This window comes from Ipomoea triloba, chromosome 11 (genome assembly GCF_003576645.1).
Source record: "Ipomoea triloba cultivar NCNSP0323 chromosome 11, ASM357664v1".
NCBI classification, from domain to species: domain Eukaryota; kingdom Viridiplantae; phylum Streptophyta; class Magnoliopsida; order Solanales; family Convolvulaceae; genus Ipomoea; species Ipomoea triloba.
In genome coordinates, this window is record NC_044926.1 from 22018000 (window position 1) to 22038809 (window position 20810).

The window sequence follows — 20810 nt, forward strand, 5'->3', positions numbered from 1 at the left end:
TTCTAACACATAATGTACATTATACATTATTATAATTCATAAAATACATTATATAGCACATAAAGTATATTATTCTAACTTATAAAATACATTATCTTACCTCATAAATTTCATTATTCTAACGCATATAAAGTACATTATTCTAACTCATAAAATATATTATCTTACTCGAGAATGCTCATTATTCTAACACGCGCGCAAAGCAGCAATTTTTAATACCAAAATGACGTCGTTTTGGATCGTGGTTCACATAATAATTTGCCAATTATGGTTAATGTCTCATACCCTTGGGCGTAGTGGTTGGCCCAATATCTCTTGACCTAGCCCAATGGACGAACTACTAAAAACTGGCAAATTATTGTGTGGACCATGAATATAAGGTACATTATTTTTGTATTGAAGATACATTATTTTTGTACTAAATGTACATTATTTGATAGTATACAAAAAATAATATATTTTCAAATAATATACTTTACGTACAAAAATAATGTACTTTTAGTATATTAAAAATGTACTTTTTATTTATGATCACACAGCTGTGTAGACAATGGTATCATACCTAAAAACTATGCATTTTCCGATGTACTGCTATATGTTGGAAACTAATTTTTTTTGGGTTGCAAACATATTTCCAGCATACTTATTGATGTTAATTCAAATCTCTAACTTTCCTCCAAATTGCTCTCACTTTAAATTAGTTCACTGTCCTTTTTTTTTTTTTTTTTTTTTTTACTTTCCAACGTTTTTGTTTGTCAAAAAAGTGTTGGAAAAAATAGAATAAAATGACATTTTAAGTGGCTATTTTATAGTACAAATATATAAATGCATGGAGTCCACTATCATTGGTTGAGTCAAAGTGAATTTTAGTTCTTCATAGTGAGACAGAAATCGATATATGGTACACTCAAAATGAATAAAGGGTGAATGAGAAATTGATTCTCAAAGTAAGTCATTTGAGTTGAAAAATTGAGTTAGTAAGGCTTGCAAGTTACCTTTGTCACACATTGATTTGGGTAATGGATTTGCACTACTATATATACAAGACTATTTTAGAAACAATTTGAATTGTATAGTTTAGAAGCTCTCTCTTGCGCGGAAATTCAAAGTACTTCTTTAAGTACTACTCAGATTTGTAAGGTTACATGAGCTGATTTTAATACGGAGTATTACTTTAACCATCTCACATATATATAGCAGGAGATTTTATACACTGAAAATTGAAAGCTTTTCTCTCTCGAAAATTATGCTCATCTTCTTTCTCTTTCTGTGTTCAAACTTCAAAGTCAAGTTCTAGTTCACCGGACTTAGCTATTTGAGTGCTCAACATACGCCGAGAGAGCTTCCGACACAAGAATGAATAATATAGGTGAGAGTGGATCCCCCTATTTAAAACCTTGAGTTGGCTGGAAGTAGCCACAACAGACACCAATCACACCATTCACCATGATCGATAATTGGGTGGAAGCCGAATTGTTCATTATTACATCATAGAGATGCAGATATTGGTTCTAGAATTTGGTTAAGAAATTCTTAATTGATTTTATTTGATAAGAAATAGTGATTGAAGAAGAATTTGGTTAAAGAATTCTTGATTTTATTTGATAGCGATGAAGAAGAAAATGGCAAACTATTTGGTTAAGGAATCCTCAAGTTTGTTTGCAATATAATGGAGAATAAATGAGGAAGAAAAGGGTAAAAGGTTCGATTTTACATTCTTGCTTTCAGTTAAAAGTTAAGAGATTAATTTTGATTAAATTAAAAGCCGAGCATAAAAATGGGTAAAAATCTCGAAGGATTATTCTTGAAATTGACTCCTTACAAAATAAATGAAGTAATAACTTAAATTCTTAAAATGTGTAAAATCATTAAACAAACGAAAAATTCCCAATCTCTAAATAACCAAGATTCTTCAGATAGATAAATTTTTACTTTAATTAGGAGCGGATGGATCCAAATGAGAGCAATGAGGGCAACTGCTTCTTCACCCCACCCCACCCCACCCCCTTATATATATATATATATATATATAGGTATGTATATACACATTTATAGTATTAATTTATGTGTACAAATAAAATGTGTATGTAAATTACTAATTGTGTATATAGCTCAATTAGTTATTCTTTAAAATTTTATGTTATATGTCTTAAGATCAAACCCTACCAATAGCACTATCCTATATTTTAGCTTTTCTAACCCTTCGCAGCAGGCGAGGGACAAAGTTTTGATATTTTGTCACATTTTTTAATTCATCTGAACTTAGCTCCCACGCAGAAAATATTCCTAAATCCGCCCAACTTTAACTAAAGTTAGCACACCGCTAAAGTATCAAAACCCCAATGTCTAGATGATAAACTGAAAAGAATTGGAAGAATTAAATATTCAAAATTCTGCCTTTGTCAAACTTTCTGTAGCATTTAAGCCCAAAAAGTAGTCAAACTTGAGACAAAAGCTACTTGTGACAATCATAGGAGTTAAAAGCGTTGCAACATAAGAAGAAATACGTAGTATCTGCTATTCAGCAGTCCACACACATCAAGACTTTTCCAATGTGTTATGACAAAATGGGGGAAATATAACATCCCGCGAATTTTATTTTTTACAAAAAATTTATTCCGACTGCTCAATATCAGTGATTTGTTTGTCCTATGTGGTTGCATTCATGCTGAACTTTCAAGTTAAGAGCAAAAGGAAGACTGCCTCAACACCGAGGTGGACAAAGAATCAATATCCACAAAAGGGCAGGGGTAAATAAAGGTGTAAATTTCGAATTTCAGTCTGGATAATTCTAAGCAGCAGCAGACATTGGAACTGATCTATAGCAAGCCCTCTTTGCTGCACGAACTATATCTTCAACCTATCAAGGGACAAGAATATAAATTTGAATTCAAGATTCGGAAGCAGAGTGCTGCAAACTGTTCTGTTCCTCTCTGCTTAAAATCAAGTGATCAAATACACACCAAGAAGATTCACATTCATGCCATTTGGTCATCTCACTTTAATGTTCTTCAACTATTCTTTATCTACAAGTCATTTCATGCATCTTTCTCTTTCCCGGTTTCCCCCTTCATGGGAGCCTTAATCCTCGTGTAAAATTGTTTTCAATGTTCTCACAAAATAGTTTATCAAGACAGCTAGAGCTCTTATGGAAACAAATTTATGACCAAAAGCCTTGTTAAAAAATAAGACAGGAAGAAGTTGTTGGAGCACAAACCTGCGGAACGGCCATTCTTTCAAGATTTGCTGCATAAGGCATAGGAACATCAGCTCCCGATATCCTTTCAACAGGTGCATCAAGGTATCCAAAGCTTTCCTCGACAACAATTGCACTGATAACATAAAAACTTCTCAATCAGGAATGGTGAAAGGAAAACAAGCAATGTAAGACAGTTGAGGGGGACTAGCTTCAGTATTTTTTTTCTCTTTTTTTGGTAGGGAGGAGGGGAAGGGAAATGGGAGAAAAAATCATTTTAAGGGTGATAACCAGATCTCAGCGCCAACACCATGTTGTGGGAACCCTTCTTCAACAGTTACAAGTCTGTTGGTTTTCCTGACAGAAGCATTGATGGTGGATCTATCAAGAGGTCTGATTGAGCGCAAATTTATAACCTGTTGATGAAATAACAATGTGAGAAAATGTCGGATCCTGTTAAGCTAAGTAACAAAACAAAATACAAACTCTTAAATACCTCAGCACTGATTCCTTCCTTTGCAAGAATCTCTGCAGCCTAGAAAGTTAAGTTAAGTTTAATACACTTGGGACTGTACAAAGTTGTAGCTAAAAGCATTTTCAAGTAGATGCATACAAATAAAAGTAAAAATAAATGACATCTAATACAAGGCAACAAATATTTGTTTCATATTGATTTATTATCTGGGAAGCAGGAACATCATCAGCACACAAGCAGGTTCAAGGACAAAAAATGAGGATTGATTAAAAAAAGAGCTAATTTATAAGAGATCTAAAGACTGAGATTGTAGAATATGTTGTATGATTCACTCAAATTGGACTAACTACTAAAAATGAAATCATATATTTCTTTTTCAGAGAAACAACAAACCTTTAGAGCATAGCCCACCATTTTTGAGAAAGCAGTGATAGTCACATCCTTTCCTTCTCGCTCAATCTGTCAATGTTTACTAAGTAAGGAACCAAAGATGTATTCTAGCAAAATGAAGTACAATTTTACATTGCACAGAGAAGCTTACTTTAGCTTTCCCAATTGGAAGACAGAAACTAGAATCAAGAGCTTCATCTGAAATAGGGAAGGCCTCGCCGTATCTGTAGCACAAATTATATCCTCAATACTAGATCAGATAATCAAGAGAGACAGAGAGAAGAAAAAAAGAGAGACAAAAGCAACAAATGAAAACAAAAGGAACTAAATACTTGGTAGAACAAAATAAATAGCATGGTACATACAGCAATTCATTTTCAAGGAATACAACGGGATCTGGGTCCCTAATAGCAGCTTTGAGAAGCCCACGAGCATCTTCAGAAGAGTATGGAGTTAGCACCTTAAGTCCTGGACATGCAGCATACCATGCTGCATAGCACTGCAAGAGATCTTCAACAGTTATAATTCTCTAAGGTAAAATATGCAATAGATGATTTAAACTAGTGCAAATCTCAGACATGCAGCAAATAAGGAAACTTTATTTTAAATGAAAAGTTAAAACTATCGCTTACTATAAGCACCAAATATTACTAGCATTCTATGGATGCATTGAATACATGTTCACAAATTTAAGATCTATAGTTAGTTAGAAGTCAATCAGAGCAAGTACCTTTTGAAATTCCAATGAAATACTAAGATTCTAGCAATAAAAAAATATGTTGGCATCCTATTTCAGAATGCTTACTACTGCTTAGCCCATAACTGGCCATGTACATATATGCACCATTTTTCTCTGCACAAACTAAACCTAGAGAAAAGTGTGCATGGCAGGTTGACTTCAATTACATTTCAATCCAAAAAAAAATAAAAAGCACTACCACACCATGTTTCAAGTAACTCGCAGCCTAAAGTTCCTTCCAACTCTAATTTCAGTAAATCAGCCCCTGGAAATGTCTTACCACACTATCTAAGCATTGACCATATGCACCTAACCAGTGATTTCTTTTGACTAAACCTAAAAAGTTAAATCCAATTCAAGGATATAAACCTCAAAAATTTCCAAGAAACTAGTCAATGGCTTTGAAAATCTACATTGGTCACATTCCTTCTAAGCATTAGAATGTACAGCAAGAACTTAAAGACAAGCTTCCAAGGACCAGAAGCAAACTGCAGGAAGAGGCTTTTAAGGATATTGGTATTGTTTGATGGTTTTGGAACTTATTATGGGTTTTCTTACACAGTATAGCTTCCAACAGTAAGGGCTCAGGGAGAAGTGCAAGCACTAAAACCTTGGCTGGGCAGTGCCACATGAAATATGCTTAAGCTTTCTAGGGTTGATACTTGAGCAGATAGTAAATGTTTTGGGAATTAAAACCAATGATTTTTAAGTGTAGAAGCATAATTGAAAAGAAGAATATGAGAATGGATAATTTACACCACATTTTCTCCCCTCTTCCCATAGGTCATAGCAAACTTGCTGCCATCCACACAATTTTAATTTTCTAGCACAGTTCACAAAGTCACCAAAATAAACAAATGAAAATTCCTCAAGGCCAATTTATCTACAATAAGTATTTACTACTTTCACCCTATTTACTATTTTAATCAACTTAGCTGAAAAACTGTACACTTAATAATTTTGTTACCTAGATTGACACAATTAATGCCAAGCTTTGTGGGAGCACATATCTAAATAATAACTATTGGAGGTGTACAAGTGAGTACGAGAATGAATGATTACTGAATACTGACAACAAAACTGTAAAAGGAATAAGGAAAAAGCATTAAAAAAAAAAAAAGGACTTCAGAGGAGACAGACATCGCTGCCTCCACTGTCGTCCTTACAAATCGGAGGAAGGTGGAGGCAGCCATGGCTGCCCCCTCCTTGATCCAATGTGGACGAAGAAGCAGCATGGCTGCCCCCTCTTTCTTCTGGTTTCGACGAAGGGGAGTCATCCATAGCTGCTCCCTCCTTCGTCCGGTCTGATTGAAAGGTCAGTCGACCAAGACTGGATGAAGACAAGACTTTCAAAAGTTCACTGCAGTAAAGCAAAAATAGGTTGTATATAGTTTTTCTTTATTTTAAATAATAATATAATATATTATATAATTATTGAATTATTAAAGAAAAAAATTATATACCAAGTGGCATTATGACATCATGTTTTACTGGAAACTTGAAAGTAACTTGTAAAAAAAGATATTTGCAGAATTTTTGTGTGTTTAATGTCTCAATTGCACTTTTTTGTTCAATGGTCTAATGCACAAAGTGTAAAATTTCAATGGCCTATTTGGCGCTTTTTCCAAGGAATAATATCAAGTTTCAAGCCATACCTGGGAGTGTTGGGCACCAACACCAGCTGCAGCTCCATTAGGTCCTCTGAAAACAATAGGCACAGAGATCTGACCAGCAGACATGTAGTTTGATTTTGCAGCAGAATTAATGATATGGTCAATTGCCTGTTGATGATACAATAAACAGCCCATTAAGATGTGACCAAGCCTATCATTTTAGAAACATAGACACTATTTTAATCACTATACAAGTACAATCGGCATTAATTATTTAGACGCACTGCCTTTGTACCTTTGTCCAAACGACATAGATAAGAAGTTGTGACAAACTTCAAGCAAAGTTCTTAAAGAGACATATATACACCGTCCAAAAGGTCAAGCTAGCAGTAAAAGAAGACAAATTTGTCAAAGAAATGGAAATAAAAAATTATTTTGCTCTTAATTTTTACTTATTTTTATGAATAACGTTTTCCAAATTGTTGGGCCATAGAAAGCTACAATTACCAATCTAGTAAGTCATGACTCGAGTATAATGTCACAGGCAGCAGAGCTAAAAAATGGAAGGCAACATGTCTTCTTAAATCAGTGATGAGAATCCTCCAATACCAATAAGCAAAGACCTTACAAGAAGCTCCTTTCTTTAAAACATTTTAATAACGAACGGATTGAAGGCTCCACTTTCCAATTAGAAAAATAGCCAACAGTGAATATAGAAAATCAGTCAATGGCTTTCAGATAAAGTAGCGCAGTGACTAACTGAATAAACTCCCAGATAATAACACCACAAACAACGGTGGACCTTGGGGGTTGGATGGAGGGATGGTTTAAGGGGTAGCTCAGGCCCACAAAACTTTGTGTGTGTGCACATAGATACTTTTGACATGTAATAAACAGCATTTACAACAAATATTTGAAGACCAGATGTCAAACCTGCATTGAAAAGTTAAATGTCATGAATTCTATAATAGGCTTCAGACCATAGTAAGCTGCACCCACTCCAATCCCAGCAAATCCAGCCTACAGAAGCACATAAAATACTTTAAAATTATCACATTCATAAACCAAAATATTCATAGTATGTACGGAGTAATTAATAACTGAAGAAGGAGCAACCTCAGTAATAGGTGTATCAAGAACTCTCTCTGGACCATACTTCTCCAAAAGCCCTTTTGAAATCTTCACAAGAAAACAGTTAAAACTATCAGACCAAAAAGAAAATGGCTATGGCCAATGGAGAGAGGATGGCTGTAGGATAATAAAGGAAGCAAAAGACAACATCTCAGACCTTGTATGCCCCCTGGTACTCACCAACCTGTTTAAACATAGAAAAATCATGAAAATTCATATCAACAAGGTGCAAAACTTGCATACATCAAACTATTTACCAAAAAAGAAGAATACAATATAAAAAGAACACCATGATCATTACCTCTTCACCCATTAAAAAGACCTTAGGATCCGCAGACATTTCTTCATCAAGTGCTGTATTCAAGGCCTCACGCACTGTTATCTGTGATAGAAAGGACACTATTAATGATTCGCTAATAATACAACAATTCAACGTCATAAGTGGAAGGAACAGAAAAAAATAAATAAATAAAAAATAATAATAATAATACCTCTTTAGCCGTTGAAGAGAAGCTGCGGGAACCAAATACCCTGCTTCTCATCAAAAATCTGTTTGAAATCTAGAATCAAGAAATTTGAAAAAAAAAAAAAGGAAAAATTAACGAAACACACTTCGTAGATATGCATAATGAAATAAAAATCCATTGTGAAGCACATAAAAAAATAATTAATAAAAAAGCTAAAGCTGAACTGATTCGAGATTTACCAGAGCAAAAACGCCCGTAGAGGCCATTTTGCGACCTACAATTCCAGACATATCAATCCTCTTCTACTCACACAATCACAGCCCTAAAAAAAAATCAAGAAAAATCACTCCGCTAACAGATCAAGGATAACACTTTCCACAAACTACAGCATGAGATTTCACCGCGGATCAAAGAAACCAATAATCGAGAAATGAAAGCAAACCTGGGAGGTGTTTGACTGTTTGATGGAGGAATGTTTGGGCAACAAATTCCCAAAAGCCGCCTTCGTATTTGTTATTGCAAGCGCAGCAGATTCGCTGAAGTGTATTCGTTATTGGCGGGCCGGGCCGTTCTCAGATCTGGGCTGTACATTCATGACTACCTAACAATAAATTATAAATTATAAATTGTGGCTGCTTTATCAAGTCGGTCCCCATATTTTAAGCAAATTATATTGTTGACAATGAATAAATGTACATTTTTAATAGGAAAAATGGTCAAATAAGTCCCTAAATAATACCTAAAAAGTCAATTAGGCTCCTAAATATTTAAAAAGTACAATTAGACCCTCTAACATGTTAAATTAAGACAAAGAAGCACAAAAATTGATAAATGACCTGCAATAGCAGGTCATTTAATGTTCAGGCAGAAAATCCGACGACGGCGACGATAGAACCGTCGCTGGTCGGCGGACTCCGGCGTAAGGCGACTAAATAGTCGCCTTTTGCCATGGGAGGCGACCAACTGGTCGCCTTCAATGGAGAAGACGAACAGTTTCGCCTTCTCTATTAAAGGCCCCCATACATGGAAAAGGCGAACTGGAAGGCAACCAGATATAGTCGCCTTCCTCTTGTGGAAGGCAACCACTAGTTGCCTTCCATGGTGAAAGGCGACCACTGGTCACCTTCCGCTGGAGCCGTCGTCGGTCACCAAATTTTTCGCCTGAACCTACAATTGCAGGTCATTTATCGATTTTTAGGTTTTTTTTGTCCAAATTTAACATATTAAAGGGCGTGATTGTACGTTTTAAATGTTTAGGAGCCTAATTGACTTTTTAGGTATTGTTTAGGGGCTTATTTGATCATTCTCCCTTTTTAATATACTGAATGTATATTATTTATATATTTACTGAAAGTACATTATTTTGTATAATATATTAAATAATATACATTCAGTACTCAAATAATGTATCTTCACAAAATAACTTTTAGCATATTAAAATGTACATTTAGGATCTGTTTGGAAACTTGAAAAAAAAAAATTTTCTAGAAAGTGACTCATTTTTCAGAAAATAATTTAATTTTATAATGTTTTGCTAAAAGTCAGGAAAAAAAAATTATTTAGTTGAAAGTTAAGAAATTATTATTTTTTGTTTGATTTATTTTCTTGAAAATTAACATATTATTTGTTATATAATAATAATAATAATAATAATAATAATAATAAGGGTGTGTTTGGTAACCCGTAAAATGACTTTCGGAAAATGTTTTTCGAGTTTTCTGTGTTTGGCAACGTCCGAAAAATGTGGTCAACGGAAAACATTTTCCGTTGACCAAGGAAAATCAACTCATTTTTCCGAAAAAATGACTTACGGAATCGCCAGAATAGCTGTTACGCATGTTTTCTACCAAAACCAAGCCATATCACCCATGAACATGGACCAAGGAGGTGGGAAAACCGTCGGAAACCTTTGCTACATTTTTATTTATTTATTTTAATTTCTTTATTTTTTTATAAATTCTATTTTTATTAAATACCATTATTTTAATAACTATTATAATTTTTTTATATTTTAAATAAAACAATTACAATGTTTAATTATACAATTCTATCCATTTTCTAGAAAATGAACCAAACACACAATGACAGTTTTCCATAATACATCCAAACACTGGAAATGAAACTGTTTTCCGGAAAATAACTCATTTTCCAAAAATATTTTCCAGAAGTCATTTTCCTGCTTTCCAAACGGACACTAAGTGGTGGTGGTGTGATGGTAGTTGTGGAGGTGGTAGTGGTACGTAATAGTGGCAATGATGGTAATAATAATTTAGAAACTAAAAAAGAGATGAAAAAGAAAATAAATACGGAAAAATAAAGAATTCAAAAAATGTCTTTTGACTAAAAATTTGTGAAGACATTTTCAGTTAATTTGAGCATTTTTTCATTGACAATAATGAAATATTATTCTTTGACTTTATTTTTCTTGAATATCCAAACACAAAAAAATCTGAAAATCTGAGTTTACAAACAAACCTTTAATATAATAAAAATGTACTTTATGTCAGTGATTCAATTTTAAGGTAGATCATGTATAATGATTGCAAATTTTACGTGAGTTGATGATTTTGTTCTTTAATTCTATTTTAACAAATTTTCATTTTCGTACATTAAAGAAAATGATATTTTTGTAATTAACTGCATAAAAATTATGAAGGGGTTGTATACGTAGGTAATTCATTTGGTTTCCCTCTTTTCTTACTCTCTTTTTTGTTTTTTTTTTTTTTTTTCTGTAAGTAGCGAGCAATAACAATGGTAATGGTGAATGATAATGATTGTTACCAAATAATGGTTTTAGATGTTTACTGTTTTTATCTTTATTCTTTTTACTTTCCCCTTATATCTTGGGGCATTTGGTTGAAAAAAAAAATTAGAGAGAAAAAAAAAAAGTAGTAGTAGTAGTATCCGCTAATCCACCGTAATGAATTCGACTCCGGCTAATCATCTGATCCACTATGAGGGAGCTTCATTTATTTGATTTTTGTTGATATTTATTTTGCCATTTTGTATATTATTGTATAGTTGGAATGGATTTGTAGTTGTCCATTGGCCATTAGCTCCTTAACAGTTGAATGGTGAATGGTAAAGTAATAAACTAGACTAATAGAGAGAATAAATGCAAAGAGAAGGGAGAGTATATATTATTCACTGATCATCTTCATACAACATATGGATACACATATATATAACAATAGTAATAAACACCACCATTATGATGACCGTTATATAGGTTACAACCGTTACAATACTACATAATAATGGCCACAAATACTATTATTTATAACACTCCCCCATGGACATTATTTGTTCATGATTTTGCTTCGTCAAAAACTTGCTAGGAAAATCCTATAGGAAAAACCTAGACAATAAAAGAGTCCAGGGTACATGAATGTTATTTTTCAAATACTTTCATGCCTCATTAAAAACTTCACTAGAAAAATCTCGTGGGAAAAACCTAGTTGAAGAAAAGAGTACATGATATTTATAAACTCATATATAGTCCTGGTTGCTTCATTAAAAACCTCACACTAAGAAAACCCAATGAGAAAAAAAAAACTCAGTTAAGGAAAATAGTACAATCATAACCTTTTGCGTTTAATCTTTAGGATTTTGCAAGAGTTGGTGACCTTTTGGACCAATAATTTATGTGTATGTTATTGCTCCCCCTGAAAACAACATCATTCCTGATTGCCTCGTTAAAAACCTTAACTTAAGAAAACCCGATGAGAAAACTTAGTTAAGAGAAAAAGAGTACAATCATAAGCCTTCAGGGCATAATCTTCAGGATTTTAGGGTTCGTCTATTTAAGTATTTATTTGCAACTTTCTCCCCGTTTATTATATCATACTCATGCCTCGTTAAAAATCACACTAGAAAAACCCATTGGGAAAAACCTAGTGAGAAAATAGTACATGGTATATATATACTAGAGTACAACTGTTGGTCCTTTTAAGGTCCCAATCTTCAGGATTGATTTAAGTAAATGTATTCTGTATCTCCCCCTAAAGATAACAATCTTCAAGTTCTACATTTCTTAAAGAGTTTATTACCGAAATGGTCCCTCGACTATTACGAAATTACCAATTTGGTCCTCGACAATTTTTCGTACCCAATTAAGTCCCTCGACTTTGAAAATTTTAACCAATTTTGTCCTCCGTTTAGTTTGCCGTTAAAATCGAGACCAAATTAGTAATTTTGCTATAGTCAAGGGACCAAATTGGTAATTTTTCTATAGTTAAGGGACCAAATTGGTAATTAATTTTTCATTGAAATGGTCCCATGACTATAGTAAAATTACTAATTTGGTCCCTTGACTATAGCAAAATTACCAATTTAGTCCCAATTTTAACGGCAAACTAAACGAAGGACCAAATTGGTTAAAATTTTCAAAGTCGATGGACTTAATTGGGTACGAAAAATTGTCGATGACCAAATTGGTAATTTTGCAATAGTCGAGGGACCATTTCGGTAATAAACTCTTTCTTAAAGTAGAATAACTGTTTTTAAAAAAAGGGGTGTAGATGAGATGATATGACAATCTTCAGGATTGTTACTATAGGTTAATATTTTATACAATGATTCTCGTGACTCTTCTAGAGCTTATTTGGGTTGAATTACACACATAACTAGTTTTGAAAGAGGAGTCACTATCAAGTTATCTATGAGAAACACTTAGTGGTTTATTGCATAAATTTACTAGATGATATTTAGAGCACTAGGAGTTATAAGTGATTTCACTGTATGGACAATGCCAGTCCTAATATGATCACAGAACTTCTAGTTCTTATGTAGTGTTCCAATAATAATGAAGAAATGGACTTTAGGTCATAAAATGTCCTCAGTATCATTTTTGAGTCTAAACGGTTTCTTATCTTGCTCAAGAGATATAACCGTTAGTGTGATAAGTCAGCCATACTTATCTATATGAAATGCGTTAAAGACGTCTTGCTAAAAATAGACTGATTGATGTATATAATTTTCAAGGAAATACTCGATCTGCAAGTCGAGATAATACTTTGTTTTCCAAGTCCTTTCATTTATAAAATTCATTTTTAGAGATAATACCATTAAGCTCTTTACGATGTTTATAACATAGGTTGTGGTTGGAGCTGTCAATACGGGCTAGATCAACCCATACTGGCTGGCCCATCACGGGTTCATAAAAAAGTGACCAGGATGGCCCGACCCATTTTTCATACAGGTTGGCAAAATGCCAACCCAGCCCGTAGGGTATGGGCTGACGGGCTAAACGGGCCAGCCCGTCAGCCCGTATTTGATTTTTTTTATATTGTTTTTACATGTGTTTTTGAAAGATTTATTTCATTGTTATATTTAATAAATTTACATTTACAAATTATAATTTAATTTTAGAAATGTAGACTTATAATTTTATATTTAAGTGACAAAATTAATACACAAAAAATTTAAAATGTTACAAATCTTATAATTCTGGGAATTCCATAAATCAATAAAGTCCATAAACAAGTTAAACATTCAAATATTACTCAATACTCAATAATACTGAGTTTATCACAATAATTTCCCAATAATACTCCCATAGACAATTCTCAATACAAATAGCATCATGCCATCAATCCCATCTTCATTCATTTGTAAAAAAAGAAAAAAAAAGGAGATAAACTAATAAACAATAAATCAATAAATGAATATAAAAATATTAAAAAATTCCTTTAAATACCTTCATCCACCAAGAACATTAACTGCATTATAGTATTATATTCTGAACAATATACCAAATCTGCAAATATAGTGTGATTAACTTTATAAGGGAAACGTTAACTTTAACAATATATTTATATACCAAATAAGCAAATCATATATTCATAAATCACAAACAATATTCACAAATCACAACTAAATCTGAAAAATGAAAATCATATATTTATATTCATAACAATAATAATAGAAATTAAAAATATATATATACCACTTACTAGAAGTCCATAACAGAACACAGTGGAGGAGCAATGGAGGTTGGCAGCCGTCAAGTCGCGGAGCGCCGGAGTAGGCTGGTGAGCTGGTCGCGGTCGCGGAAGGAGCAGGCTGGTCGTGGTGGTCCGGTGGAGGAGCAGTGCTGGTTGAGGTCGGCGTCGGTGTCAGTAGTGCAACTGGTCGGACCGTCGAAGGCGCAGGTTCGCACTCGATACTTTGTCCGCAGCTGCCAGCAGCTAGGGGAGAGGAAAGCAGCTAAAGAGCGAAAGAGATTTAGGGATTTTGTTTATATACGCCTTACACCTAAGGCCCTAAATGACTAATACGCGACTCGCCAGCCTAAGACCTTTAATTTTTAAATTTTTTTTTTACTATATATACACGGGCCGGGTAACCCGTGGGTTACCCAGGTTCATCCCGTTTAGCCCGCATCAAATACAGGCTAAATGGGCCAGGTCGAATATAGGACGGGTTGGGATTTCTCCGACCCAACCTGTCCAAAAACACGGGTAAACAGGTTGGGCCCGTTTTGACAGCTCTAATTGTGGTAACGATTAGTATCCCCTTAGTAAGTACTAATGGTATATTTTTACATTTTCCTACTTTAGGAGGAAATTACACAGTTAGTTGCTTTACTACTTAAGTAAAGCCTTTGTACTTCAACAACAAACTTGTTGTAATATTTATTTTGAGAATTATAGATCCATCAAGGATTTCTCAAATAAACATATCGTATTTGGTAATTCTATGCTCATTTACAACCCAATAAAGAATACTTATGGTACATATTATCCCTTCGCAATGAAGGTAATAACTCCATTCGTTTTCGTAGTTCTTTAAAGAAGTCATAATGACACATAAGTTCTTCTTCAAAAAGGAGAATTACTCAGTCAATTATGATCTGTGCTAAGGTCATATAAAGACCATATCGTCCAATGACCTTATTGTCATATGGTCACGACATTTATTAGTTGCATATCTAAGTTTATTCTGGCAATTATCTTGTATACCGGAACTTTAATGTCATCGTACATGGGAGATTTGATTAAAATCAATCAAGGGTATCTGCGTGAACTCATGTGCTACAATCACCCGCTATTATACCACCTTATTGTTTTCATTTCTCTTTCGTACAAACACCCATTTGTAACCAACATGGTTAATATTCAATGGTGTACGTTTTATCAAGAGAATCTATTTTAGCGAGTCGAGGTATGCCTTAATTGCTCCTTTAAATATTAAATAATGAGGATGCTTTTGGCACCTCACATGGATCCAGTTTATTTAAATGAACAATTATATAGGCGTGTGTTGTCGACAACTATATAATTTGTCTCAAATTTATGATAATTAATCAGATCGTTGCTATTTTCCAAATATTAAGATCTTATCGTTCCGCATCCCTAGTATTATGTTTGTTTGATGCACCTTACTAGGGTTTTTGTCTTCTAGACAAATGTCTTCAGGACATAATTCTTTTTAAGGTAAAAGTGGCAATGCTTCTTTGCTAGATCTAGTATTATGTTTCATATCTCTTAAACCTATAGATCTCTTACACTTCTAACGTCAAGGAGTATCGAGATATATATTATTTGGTCCAATTTTGGGGATTATATATGGGACCTTGTTACTTTTTTCTGATCAACATGATCATTGTATATATACGTTAGTGGTATATATATTTGGCATATTATTTGCTAATATCGCAAATATATTATCTTGTGAATTTCTAGTTCAGTCTCACTAGTACGTGGATTATAATGAAGATCATTCCATTTTATGGATTTCTCAGAATTTAAATTCGGGTATATCTCCCCCTAATGTTGAGAAATAGATCTTCATTATGCAGTCAACGTATCTATTAATTCCTTATCGTGGGCTATATGTAAATAGATGAAGTTTTATAACCTTATATATAGCCCAAAAAGATACGCAAATGGCGATGATATAATAATTGGACTGCACACTAAGAATAGTAACGCAGATTGGGAATGTTTTACACATACTAGGTTTATGAGGGATTTATATGCAGTGAGCTAGATTGAATTCAAAAAATATATCAAGTATGATGTCCCCAAAATCATCAATACCTGTTTGGGTCTTATCACAACATTTTGGCAAACTAAATGATAATTATAAGTACGGTATAATGCCTCAAAAGTGCCAAAATGACTTTAATAAAATTAAAGCAAATAATATCAAAGAATTGTAATGGCATATCGTATAAGATGATATGGATAATTTGGTTTGACTCAAATGTATAGAACATCGAGGGAATATATTTGAACAAATTTTTAATTTCTTATTCTTCTTCTTATTACCAGAACGATCTTACTGATGATCATTCATATTGGAATGAACTATCACCTATTTGAGGGATAGTGTAGATCATGCATCTGAGGATCTTGCAATAGAATTACTATTGTAATTTATAGAGGAAGAACCTACCATTTCTGGGATAGATATAAATTTTGGGTTATGATAAGGTATTTTCATGAATTGTTTTTGTCATAAAAACCAATTGACATAATGTCACTTAAAAGTGATGTTTTACCAAAGCTCACAAAAGGAACCTTATCAATAATGGTAAAAAGAATTGTAGAGGTTTGTATATAAATATTATACCAAAGGGAACATCACTAAAACGATGTTTGAATGAAAAAGTAAGTTATCAATATTACCAACAAGAGCATTTGCTTCAAGCAAGTTACTTGGTTGGATTCAACATTGTGATGTTCATGTATGTTTCAACAAAATACTTTGGAGTGTGGCATGCACGAGAGCAGTACCTTTTACACCCACATTTGAAGCATTCTTGTTGTTGGGCCAGAGTTATGTATGAATCTGGTTATCCTCGATAAGTTGGATCATTGTGTTTTTATGCTGGTTTTGGGAGGGTATTATTGCTACCGTGACCTATTATTCATATCGTGACCTTTTCCTCGTCCCTGTTTGGCATTACATGACAGGGCAAAATTATGTGTGCTTCGGGCACTAGTGCATGGTCAACTGGACATGCATTGCAAATTTGCAGCTTTATTGCTAGCAAGGGGGGTATTAAAAGAGGGCAAGGTCTTATTAAACAAATTTGTGATAGAAACATCCTTCTTGCACAACGTATGTTTGTGACATAAAATGCATTCAGTCAATTGTGCTTTAGAAAGGACTAGTTGATATTTGCAAAAACTATCCTTCAAGGATATTTATAAGGTATCAAGGTCCTTTTCAGGAAGGTGTTCATTTTGAGTCATGATTCAAAAAGCTGACAATGAAAAATTAGGGCATTGAGCTTCCAAGACCTCATTTCTCGTGGTCATCTAAGTAATTGCTCCGGTTGAAACCAAGCTCCGTAAATTCACACTTGGTGATAGTAGCCAAGATCTAGATTTTGGGAAAAAATCTATATATACTAATGTTGGCTAAAAAACGAGGATCTACTTCTAAAGAATAAGTTAGAAGCCGCATAATAATCAAACTGTATATTATGCTAATTGAATATAATGTGCATATAAACTGATATAAGTAAACAAGTTACACAATAATAACAATTAAATATATGAGAAGGTATAGATTTAAGGTTAATCCAAAAACCTTTAATCAATCAAAGAGACCCAAATTAATGGATCCAGCAAAAATAATCTATCACCTCGATATGTTAATTGAACCTAACAACAATAATAGGCCCAAAACATTCATTTAAAAAAAATGAATAAGTATTTGGATATGGGCCACCAGCCCAAACCCATGTCCAAATAAAATTAGGGAGAAAACCCTAATATTAAACAGTTTGTTGCAAATGCAGACTAGGGGAACGAGAAAAAAAACTACGATCGGGAAAATAAAAATTAAAACAATCGCATTGACGCCAACGTCCTCCGCCGCTACCGTCGACCACTACAAGGACGCAATACAGCTGGCGACAACCTGCCACCGTCACCTCCTCCAGAGTGCCAAGCTATCACCGAAGTGTAATCAACCAAAATAGTGACAATGGCGAGAGACAGAAGCGACGATCGGACGGAGAAGAAGAGTAGTCGACCAAGGCCGATCTCTCGTCGTTGCTATCCACCGAACCCAGCCTCACCTGCCGCCTGCCGCCCGGGCTCGTCGGCCATCGGACGCAGATCGACGGTCAAAATAGGTTTTTGTTGTTTTTTTTTTTTTGTTTCGAAATACATACGACAAAAAAAAAAAACATTCACCATAACTAGATTCTGGCTTTAGGCAGTAACTAGATTTTTTTGGAGTTGTAATAACTAGATTTGCCGTAAAAAAAACTCTTTGTTCAAAAGTGGAGTTGCAGTCCATGAAAACCGAAAAAAATCCACGAAAAAATTTGCATATTTCGAAATAGTTTTCAAAAAAAAAAGGGAATAAAATTATGCCGTGAATATTAGTTTTCGAAGAAAAAGGAACAAAAAAAATGCAGATTTTTGTTTCCAAAAAGAAAACGAATATATAAATTCATATAATGTTGATGAGTTGCAAATATGTAAACACATACAGAGAATGCGAATCTCAGCATATAGAAATACAAATTGCATATACTTCAAGATAACAGGATTTCTGAATGTAAATATGCAATGGCAAAATAAGCATACCGTTCACCAAAAGAGCATGCTGATAACGTGTTGGAATGGATTTGTAGGTCATTAGCTCCTTAACAGTTGAATGGTGAATTGTAAAGTAATAAAATAGACTAATAGAGAGAATAGAGGCAAAGATAAGGGAGATTATATCTTATTCATTGATCATCTTCATACAACATATGGATACACATATCCTACTATGATTTTGGCCAATCAAATCGCTTCATTTTCCCGCTCAATTAAAGCTACGTCGTTTATATATTGGGAAGTTGTTATAAAGTACAACTGTAATTATATGCTCGGCAACCCTAACAACTCAAACATATTAAATGACATATTACATAAATTACATAAACCCTAATCATATCATATATATTTCGAAATTCAAATTGCAACCCTGTGTATTACTCAGGTATGGCGTTTCATTATTGAATGCCTTTAATTGTTGCATCTTTTGGGAACTTTTCATACCACCAAACCCTACTATAAAATGGAAGACCTTCCTCCAACCTTTGCTAGGTATCCTTTAAGTTTTCCGGTTTGCATACCTTGCAAAAATTAACAATGTTGTATATTTTAGGAAAAGATATCTCCCCGCAATTCTACAAATAAGCAATTCGTTTGAGATTAATTCATACCTATATTGTACCTGAAGGTAGGAACAAATCTGCCATCAAGAGCCAGGAATGTCTTTTCCATGATATTGAGGTAAACACTACCATGCTTCCTGCCAATTAAACTCATAATAGTTAGTAAATTGAACTCAGTATGATTACTAAAATCTTACTGTTTTTTTTTTGTAGGGCACCTATGTTCATGCAAGTATTCACAAAGATTTTGTAGACCAATTTTCAAATCTGCTAAAAGAAGGTACAGTTTATGCTATTAAAAACTTCCTGGTGATATTGAACTACTTCCAATATAAAACTACACAGCATAAATACATGCTGAAGTTTAATCATTACACAACCATTGAGAGACATAGGAGATAGGGTTTTCCAAGCCTTTTTTCGTATTAAGACTTTTGAGGACTTAATCTCTGAAAAAGTTGAAGACAAGGAGTTGATTGGTAAGCTATGTTACTTTTAATTTTTTTTTAAAATATTTTCATATACATGATACTTAAAAAAATGTATGTCATTCTAGATGTTATTGGTAGAGTAGTTGAATTTTATTCTCCTAACGATAAGGTTATTGCTGGTTTCCCCACACAGTTGGTTGATTTTTTGATTGAAGACTCCAAGTAAGTTTGTAATATTAACAGACAGTATAGATCATTTTTTTAATTATACTGTTTTAAACTGTTTTAATCCACTGTATCTATTTACTTAGGTGAAATTGTATAAAATGTACCTTATGAGATGAACACGTACCTTCTGTTATGCCGTTTTTTAATAACCATGTGGATGGCCCTTTGATAGTTTTGCTCTAACTCTGTCATGCCAAAATAGTTGACAGTAAGTCCACATCACTGCCATCATAAATAAAATTATCACAGATATTAGTTTGACTGTTTATATGAACTGAGTAATTTGTATTTTTTTTTGTAGGTGAGGTTAGAATCTCAAGCTCATACACTGCTACCAAAGTGTCAAGAATTTACAGATTTCAAGAATAGGTAAGACCATAAAGCAAAAATCAGTTTACAGTTTTCCTATTTCTTTACTGTTTTACTTATAAGTACTTCTAAAATATGAATTCAATAGGTTGAAGGGTAAGTGTACCACCCTCAGAAGTATTTCAGTTGTGTCCTATGGTCATAGTGCTAATAATTCCCAAAGTCCTATGGTTGTAAGCACAATCAGAGATCTGTATGACAAAGCTGAGGTATTAATCTATTAATTAATAAGTATTAATAAAGACTGTTAACAATTGATTAATAGTTGATAGAAATTGATTAATAACTTCTTAATCATAGCAAAAATACAAACTAAGATTTTTTGGGCAAGGGTTTAAGTCCAACTCAATTTTATGTCAAAGCAGTGAATAGAAGTAAAACATCTTTTTTGCACAGAATTTGAATTAAATGTTTTTGTAAATTTATAAGCACATAATATTAATTTCATTTACCTAAACAATTTTATTTAAAATTTAGGGTGTTAATTGCATGATTAAGAATTTTAATTGTTTTTTTTTTTTTGGCAAAATATTGATTTAGATGGAAATGATCAGTGAAAATGGAGAGCACTAGAAATACCCAAAATGAAGATTAAAATATGATTAATGGATAAATGGTAAGTCACACGTGAACCTTCGCT

General features: G+C 33.4%; 1 protein-coding gene across 1 annotated transcript; it reads right to left on the reverse strand.

Annotated features, from left to right (window-relative positions):
* Positions 1-2419: 2419 nt before the first annotated feature.
* On the reverse strand, positions 2420-8600 carry LOC115996500 (pyruvate dehydrogenase E1 component subunit beta-1, mitochondrial-like). The gene is made up of 15 exons (XM_031235759.1): positions 8454-8600; positions 8251-8333; positions 8036-8104; positions 7846-7926; positions 7702-7728; positions 7530-7592; positions 7347-7433; positions 6456-6581; positions 4427-4560; positions 4213-4285; positions 4065-4130; positions 3693-3731; positions 3488-3612; positions 3218-3332; positions 2420-2860 (listed from the first exon to the last, which is right to left on the reverse strand). The coding sequence occupies exons 2-15, from the start codon at positions 8299-8301 to the stop codon at positions 2792-2794; spliced, it is 1125 nt and encodes a 374-aa protein (XP_031091619.1). The 5' UTR covers positions 8302-8333; positions 8454-8600; the 3' UTR covers positions 2420-2791.
* Positions 8601-20810: the final 12210 nt, after the last annotated feature.